At 42.4% G+C, this 9,280-nt stretch overlaps 1 protein-coding gene across 1 annotated transcript; it reads right to left on the reverse strand.

Annotated features, from left to right (window-relative positions):
* Positions 1-292: 292 nt before the first annotated feature.
* Positions 293-5,813, reverse strand: LOC309564424 (uncharacterized protein; the record flags this gene model as incomplete). Its single annotated transcript, XM_082269054.1, has 5 exons — positions 293-377; positions 1,084-2,197; positions 3,182-3,305; positions 4,106-4,203; positions 5,768-5,813. The coding sequence occupies 4 exons, from the start codon at positions 5,811-5,813 to the stop codon at positions 1,095-1,097; spliced, it is 1,371 nt and encodes a 456-aa protein (XP_082125180.1). The 3' UTR covers positions 293-377; positions 1,084-1,094.
* Positions 5,814-9,280: the final 3,467 nt, after the last annotated feature.

The following is a 9,280-nucleotide window of genomic DNA, read 5'->3' on the forward strand; positions in this document are numbered from 1 at the left end:
ACCATCTCCTGTAGTATGTCTACAGACCATTTGTTTGTAGCATCCCATGTTCTGAACATTGCGTGTGGTCCTTTTTTTATGTCAGGCACCACAGTTGAGGCCCCCTTCATTAGCAACCACTGATTTACAGTATAGGCTTCGATGAGGAAAACAAGTCAAATTTCTCATGGAAGCCCTTTTCTCCAAACCCTATTGGTTATAAAGTAGGATATCTGCAATGTGTTCTTATAAATAGATATAGACAACCTCCTGCTTTCTAATAACATAAAACACGATAAAGTGAAGGAAAGGATCGGAATGACAAACTCCCTTTATTTGGATCTGATGTTGTAGATAAAACCAGAAAACAGTATTTATTTCTAGGGGTTGCAGTCTCCCTCCTGAGGCCAGTGGTGTATTTTGGTTTTGTGCTGCCCTAGGCAAGACTAAAATTGGACGCCCCCCTCCCCCTCATATGTAAATTCGTCCCACTCCTTCCTTTTTAATGGATGTGACCCCCTCCACAATTGAAGGACTACAAGTCCCAGCATGAACCCCTGAGATCTCATGAGAGGGGGGGGTAAGAGGGGGAGGGAGAGATGGGGGGGGTGAGGGAGGGAGAGAGGGGGGTGAGAGAGAGAGAGAGAGGGGGGTGAGAGAGAGCGGGGAATCAGAGAGAGATGGGGGGTGAGAGAGAGAGAGAGGGGGAGTGAGAGAGGGGTATGAGAGAGAGAGGGGGGTGAGAGAGGGGATTAGAGAGAGGGGGTGAGAGGGAGCGGGGGATGAGAGAGAGGGGGGGTGAGAGAGAGCGGGGGATGAGAGAGAGGGGGGTTAGAGAGAGAGAGGGGGATGAGAGAGAGAGAGGGTATTAGAGAGAGAGAGTGGGGGATACGAGAGAGGGGGTGAGAGAGAGAGGGGGGATGAGAGAGAGATGGGGGTTGAGAGAGAGGGGGTGAGAGAGAGATAGGGAAGGTGAGAGCGACGGCTCTAGCAACCAGTGGCCAATAGAGTCTCAGGTGGAGGGGGGTGGTGGCTTTTTTTCTGCCCCCCTGCAAAGTGCCGCCCTAGGCCTGGGCCTTGTCTGCCTAGGCCAAAATACAGCACTGCCTGAGGCGTCACTTATGATGACCTCTCAGATGATAATATAGATTTGAATTTTGGGAGAAGAGCTTCCCACACACGGGGCAGGAGAACGGTTTTTCTCCAGTGTGGAGCCGCTGGTGGCTGACGAGGTGCGCTTTGCGTGCAAAGGCTTTCCCGCACTCGGAGCAGGCAAAGGGCTGCTCTCCGGTGTGGACCACTTTGTGATACAGAAGGCCGGACCGGCGAGAGAAGCTCTTCCCGCACTCGGAGCACACGTGCGGCTGCTCGCCGGTGTGCGTCCTCTGGTGGATGATGAGCCAGGCCTTCTGGGCGAAGCGTTGACCGCACTCCGGGCAGGAGAACGGCTGCTCACCTGTATGAGTCCGCAGATGGTTGGCCAGCCATATTTTCCGAGAGAAACTCCTCCCGCACTCAGAGCACGGGTACGGCTGCTGGCCGGTGTGGGTCACCCGGTGCTTGATGAGATTGGACTGATGTGTGAAGTGTTTCCCGCATTCGGAACACTGATACGGCTTCTCCCCGGTGTGGACCACCTGGTGGGCGCTGAGGTTGGTGGTGTTCGAAAAGCGTTTACCGCACACAGAACACGGAAAGGGCTTTTCTCCGGTGTGGACTCGAAGGTGGCGGGTGAGCTGCTCCTTGTACAAGAAGCGCTTCCCGCACTCGGGGCAGGGGAAGGGCCGCTCGTCCGTGTGGATCTTCTGGTGTTTGAGAAGGTCCAGTTCCCTCGTGAAGCCCTTGCCGCATTCGGGGCACGGATATGGGCGGTCGACCGCGTGCACCTTCTTGTGCTTGACGAGGTGCGACTTAAGAGTGAAACGCCTCCCGCAGTCCAGGCACTCGTAGGGCTTCTCGCCGCTGTGGATCCTGAGGTGGTTGACGAGCTCGAACTTCCTCTTGAAACGTTTCCCGCACACAGAGCAGAGGCATTTCTTAGCGCTGTCCTTGTCTGCAGTTTGAGGGTCATCGGAGAGGCCGTCCAGGGAACCTTCCTCAGCATTGGAGGGGAAAGGAGAGGCAGCTGGGCGTGTGTGGGTAACAGGGACTTCATCTGTTGGGTCGCTTTTGGTGACATTGCAGCCCTCTGGGAACGTCCCAGTAGAGAGTCCACCAGCTGGAAGAGACAATCAAAGATATTTTTTTTTTTACATTTTGGCATTGGGGTTCCCCTCAAAATCCATACCAGACCCAAAGGGCCTGATATGGATTGGGGAAGGGGACCCTACGCCATTTTTTTTTTCAATTTTGGCATTGAGGTTTCCCCCAAAATCTATAACCGACACAAAAAGCCTGGTATGGATTGGGGAAGGGGACCCCACGCCGTTTTTTTTTTTTTTTAATTTTGGCATGGGGGTTCCCCTCAAAATCCATAACAGACCCAAAGGGCCTGGTATGGATTGGGGAAGGGGACCCCACGCCGTTTTTTTTTTGGGGGGGTGGGGGCTTACCCTCCAAATCCATACCAGACCCATAGGGCCTGGTATGGATTGGGGTAGCGGACCTCACGTTTTATTTATTTATTTTTTGGGTGTGGGGGGGCTTCCTCTCTATATCCATACCAGACCCAAAGGACATTGTATAGATTGGGGAAGGGGACCTCATGCCGTTTTTTTTTGTTTTTTACATTTTGTCATTGGGGTTCCCCTCAAAATCCATACCAGACCCAAAATGGCCTGCTATGGATTGGGGAAGGGGACCCCACACTGTTTTTTTTATTTTGGCATGGGGGATTCTCCTCAAACCCCATACCAGACCCAAAAGGGCCTGGTATAGATTGAGGAAGGGGACCCCACACTGTTTTTTTTTTTCAATTTTGGAGTGGGGGTTACCCTCAAAATCCATAACAGACCCAAAAAGCCTGGTATAGATTGGGGAAGTGGACCCCACACTTTTTTTTTTTGACATGGGGGGGGGGGGCTCTCCTCAAACCCCATACCAGATCCAAAGGGCCCCCCCCCCCATCTTACTTCATACTCGAATGTGGTAAGATACAGCTTTGTGAAGGGAGCCCACTATCCCGAAATCATTATATATCAATACATCGCAATAACTCTCCTCTCCTGAAATACTCTGCACTGCTGCAGCACTTTTCTCTCACCTGTGTCAATCTCTATTGGAATCTCTTCTTCTTTTACTTTCACCCGAATGACTTCTTCCTCATCCTCGTTATCTTCTTCTTTTATCTCTTCTTTAATTGGATTAACACCACTCTGGTCTCCACCCTGTATGGATCCATAGAGACCAATTACACGTCTTAAAGTCTTGTGGCAAACCTCATATACATTTTTTACTTTTGTATCTGAACATCAGAGGAACTCAGAATGAACATGCTGCATGTAACCTGTTCCTAGATAAAAAAATATATATATGGAACTGCGCAGTCATGTTGGAACAGGAAGGAGCCATCCCCAAACCGTTCCCACAAAGTTGGGAGCATGAAATTGTCCCAAATGTCTTGGCATGCTGAGACCTTAGGAGTTCCCTTTACTGGAACCAAAGGGCCAAGCCCAACCCCTGAAAAACAACCCCACACCATAATCCCCCCTCCACCAAATGATTTGGACCAGTGCACAAAGCAAGGACCATAAAGATATGTATAAACGAGCTTGGGGTGGAGGAACTTGACTTGACTGGAGTGCCGACCTCAACCTGATTGCTCTAATTCTTCCCAAAGGTGTTCTATCAGGTTGAGGTTACGACTCCACGCAGGCCAGTCAAGTTCCTCCACCCCAAACTTGCTCATCCATGTCTTTATGGACCTTGCTTTGTGCACTGGTGCGCAGTCATGTTGGAACAGGGAGGAGCCATCCCCAAACTGTTCCCACAAAGTTTAGAGCTTGAAATTGTCCAAAATGTCTTGGTATGCTGATGCCTTAAGAGTTCCCTTCACTGGAACTAAGGGGCCAAGGCCCAACCCCTGAAAAACAACCCCACACCATAATCCCCCCTCCACCAAAATAATATATGGAACTGCCATTACTGGCATCCCTTTAGATGTTCTTTATGCCTTGGTCCCACCCACCTGGTCACAGTGTGCGTAGATATCATCTTCCGGTGTGGAATCCCGGGAATACAGAGGACGGGGACATCTCTCTGGTGGGTTCCCATTACTGGATCCATCTGTAGGAAACACACACACTGACTGAATACATTGTTTCTACACTATATTACCAAAAGTATTGGGACGCCTGCCTTTACACGCACATGAACTTTAATGGCATCCCAGTCTTAGTCCGTAGGGTTCAATATTGAGTTGGCCCACCCTTTGCAGCTATAACAGCTTCAACTCTTCTGGGAAAGCTGTCCACAAGGTTTAGGAGTGTCTATGGGAATGCTTGACCATTCTTCCAGAAGAGCATTTGTGAGGTCAGGATGAGAAGGCCTGGCTCACAGTCTCCGCTCTAATTCATCCCAAAGGGGTTCTATCGGGTTGAGGCCAATCAAGTTCCTCCACCCCAAACTCGCTAATCCATGTCTTTATGGTCCTTGCTTTGTGCACTGGTCCAATTTGGTAGAGGGGATTATGGTGTTGGGTTGTTTTTCAGGGGTTGGGCTTGGCCCCATAGTTCCAGTGAAGGGAACTCTTAAGGCCCCGATATCTTTATGGACCTTGCTTTGTGCACTGGTGTGCAGTCATTTTGGAACAGGAAGGGGCCATCCCCAAACTCTTCCCACAAAGTTAGGAGCATGAAATTGTCTAAAAATGCTTGGTATGCTGACGCCTTAAGTGTTTCCTTCACTGGAACTAAGGGGCCAAGCCCAACCCCTGAAAAGAAAAAAAACCCCACACCATAATCCCCCCTCCACCAAATGATTTGGACCAGTGCACAAAGCAAGGCCCCTTAGTTCCAGTGAAGGGAACTCCTAAGGTCTCAGCATGCCAAGACATTTTGGACAAATTCATGCTCCCAACTTTGTGGGAGGAGTTTGCGGATGGCCCCTTCCTGTTCCAACATGACTGCGCACCAGTGCACAAAGCAGGGTCCATAAAGACATGGATGAGCGAGTTTGGGGTGGAGGAACCTGACTGACCTAAACCCGATAGAACACCTTTGGGATGAATTAGAGTGGAAACTGCGAGCCAGACCTTCTCTACCAACATCAGTGCCTGACCTCACAAATGTGCTTCTGGAAGAATGGTCAAACATTTCCATAGACACACTCCTAAACCTTGTGGACAGCCTTCCCAGAAGAGTTGAAGCTGTTATAGCTGCTAAGGTTGGGCCAACTCAATATTGAACCCTACGGACTAAGACTGGGATGCCATTAAAGTTCATGTGCGTGTAAAGGCAGGCGTCCCAATACTTTTGGTAATCTAGTGTATGTGTTTATCAGATGATGGGGGATCTAGGTGGACCCTCCGTACTGCTCTCCCCTTTACAATCAAGTGTCCTCTTACCCAGTAAAGTGAGGGGCGGCTGATTCTCCATTATGATGTCCCTGGAAAGAAAGGAGAACTTACCAACTGGAAAGGAAGCCGACAAAAGAAAACAATTCATAATATTATCACACCACAACACGGACTTCATCAGGAGCTCTTCAAGACTTCATCAGGAGCTCTCTTAAGGACTTCATCGGGAGTGTAGGCATGCTGCATCCTGCTTTAACCTGATGAAGTCATTCAACGAAATGCACAGAGCGGGGTTTAGCAGGTGACATCATCAGGGTGGTTCATGGTACTTACCCCGAGTGTAAGGAAAAGCCTGGAATTTACTTCTAATAGAGCTCATGGTGGCTGGGACTTTCTAGTTGCGTTGGGACCTTATTGTAGATTATAGTCTTTCCATGCTCGCATGAGGCTTATAGGTATTTTATTCATTTTTTTTAACCACTTCAATACCGGGCACTTTCACCCCCTTCCTGCCCAGGACAATTCTCAGCTTTCAGCGCTGTCACACTTTGAATGACAATTGCGCGGTCATGCAGCACTGTACCCATGATATTTTTATCAATTTTCGAGACAGATGGAGCTTTCTTTTGGTGATATTTAATCACCACTGAGTTTTTTTTTTTTCCATTCTGCTAATAAACAAAAAAAGACTGAAAATTTGGAAAGAAAATCCTTTTTCTTAGTTTCTGTTGTAAAACGTAATAAGTCTTTTTTTTTTTTCTTTACTGATGTGGACTGATGAGGAGACACTGTTGGGTATGAATGAGGCGGCACTGATGGGCACTAAAGAGGCAGCACTGTTGGGCACTACAGAGGCGGCACTGTTGGGCACTACAGAGGCGGCACTGATGGGCACTAACGAGGCGGCACTGATGGGCACTAACGAGGCGGCACTGAAGGGCACTAACGAGGCAGCACTGATGGGCACTAACGAGGCAGCACTGATAAGCTGCACTGATAGGCACTAATGAGATGGAACTGATGGGCACTAACGAGGCGGCACTGAATGGCATTAACGAGGTGGCACTGAAGGGCACTAATGAGGCGGCACTGATGGGCACTAACAAGGCGGCACTGATGGGCACAAACGAGGCGGCAATGATGGGCACTAACAAGGCGGCACTGATGGGCACTCACAAGGCAGCACTGATGGGCACTAACAAGGCGGCACTGAAGGGCACTATCGAGGTGGCACTGAAGGGCACTAACGAGGCAGCACTGATGGGTACTAACAAGGCGGCACTTATGGGCACTAACAAGGCAGCACTGATGGGCAATTGGGCACTAACAAGGCGGCACTGATGGGCACTAAGAAGTCGGCACTGAAGGGCACTATTGAGGTGGCACTGATGGGCACTAATGAGGCGGCACTGATGGGCACTAACAAGGCGGCACTGATGGGCACTAACAAGGCGGCACTGAAGGGCACCAGCGAGGCGGCACTGAAGGGCACTAACGAGGCGGCACTGAAGGGCACTAATGAGGCGGCACTGATAGGCACACGCCAAATCTGCTCGGAACTTTGGGAGCTTCAAGCCGTAAGCTACAAAGTGCTGAGGTGTGAATAGGGCCTGTGGGCTTCGGGACATTTTATATTATTTGTTGCACCGATCTGAACTACAATGAAGACTAAATAATAATAAATACCCCCTAACCCTCAAAAAATAAAATAACTATACACCCTAGCCCAAAATAAATAAATAAATACATTATTATTTGTTTTTGTTCAGGTTTGGGTGTTTATTATTATTATTATTATTATTAACAATAGGGGTTAATTATTTAATAAACAAGCAAAATTAATTATTATTTATGTATTATTACATATTATTAATTTATTTTATTTATAATGATTTTTAGTCATTTGTGTATTTATTTTAAAATTTGTTTATTCATATAATTATATATATGGAAATGGTGCATTTCCTTTATTTTTTTTTATGGGAATAAAAAGCACCAAAAGCTTTGAGATTTAAGCTACAAAATGCTGAGGTGTGAATGGGACCCATGGGCTTTGCAACATTGTTTATTATTTGTAGCACCTATCTGAACTTCAATAAATGAATACTAAATAATAATAAATACATAATTAACTCATAAAAATAAAATAATAATAATAACTAAACACCCTAACCCAAAATAAAGTTTTTTTTTTTTTCAGGTTTGGGTGTTTATGATTAAAAATAATAATTTATTTCCTATCTTTTAAAGTTAGGGGTTAATTATAATTATTACTTTTTTTTTCAATTATTTATTTATAATGATTTTTAGTTTTTTTTTTTTTACATTAATTTGTTAATATAATATTACTATTTTATTTTTTACATTCTTTCATTTGAGGAAGGTTTGCAAACATTTCTGATTTGTTTGTTGTAGGGGACATATTATATTTCATTTATAAATTATATTATTAAATATTAAGTTATTAAAAATAATAAATATTATATAATAAAAATAAAAATTACAATTATAAATAATGGTCATAATAACAATAGAATCGTATATTATCGCAAACATTTCTAATTTGTTGGATAGCACGGTTGAAGGATGTACATTTTATTATTTATATATTATAATATTAAATAATAATTCAATTATTAAAAATAATAAATATTATTAAATAATATAAAAAAATTATAATAATAGTCATAATAACAATAGAATCGCATATTATTGCAAACATTTCTGATTTGTTGGATAGCACGGTTGTAGGAGATTTATTATATTATTTATAAATGATATTATTAAATAATAATTTATAAAAATAATAAATATTACATAATATTAAAAAAAACTATAATAATAAATAATGGTCATAATAACAGTAGAATTGTATATTATTGCAAACGTTTCTGATTTGTTGGATAGCACGGTTGTAGGAGATTTATTATATTATTTATAAATTATATTATTAAATAATAATTTATAAAAATAATAAATATTACATAATATTAAAAAAACTATAATAATAAATAATGGTCATAATAACAGTAGAATTGTATATTATTGCAAACGTTTCTGATTTGTTGGATAGCACGGCTGTAGGAGATTATACTATTTATAAATTATCATAGGTTGAACTCGATGGACGGATGTCTTTTTTCAACCTCACTAACTATGTAACTATGTAATATTATTAAATAATAATTAAATTATTAAAGACAATAAATATTATTAAATAATTTTAAAAAATTATAATAAATAACAGTCATAACAACAATAGAATCGTATATTATAGCAAACATTTCTGATTTGTTGGATAGCATGGTTGTAGGAGATTTACTATATTATTTATAAATGATATCATTAAATAATATTTAAATGATTAAAACAATAAATATTATTAAATAATATTTTAAAAAATGATAATAATAAATAATGGCCATAATAACAATAGAATCGTATATCATTGAAAATATTTCTGATTTGTTGAATAGCACAGTTGTTGGAGATTTATTATATTATTTATAAATATTATTAAATAATAATTATTACTAATAATAAATATTAATACATAATATAAAAAAAGATAATAAATAATGGTCATAACAACAATAGAATCGTATGTTATTGCAAACATTTCTGATTTGTTGAATAGCACGGTTGAAGGAGGTATATTATATTATTTACAAATTATAATATTAAATAATAATTCAATTATTAAAAAATATATATTATTAAATAATATAAAAAATTATAAATAATTGTCATAATAACAATTGAATCGTATATTATTGCAAACATTTCTGATTTATTGGATAGCACGGTTGTAGGAGATTATATTATTTATAAATAGTATTAAATAAT

The sequence above is a fragment of the Pelophylax lessonae genome (genome assembly GCF_965119305.1).
Source record: "Pelophylax lessonae genome assembly, chromosome: 9".
In the NCBI taxonomy this organism is placed as follows: domain Eukaryota; kingdom Metazoa; phylum Chordata; class Amphibia; order Anura; family Ranidae; genus Pelophylax; species Pelophylax lessonae.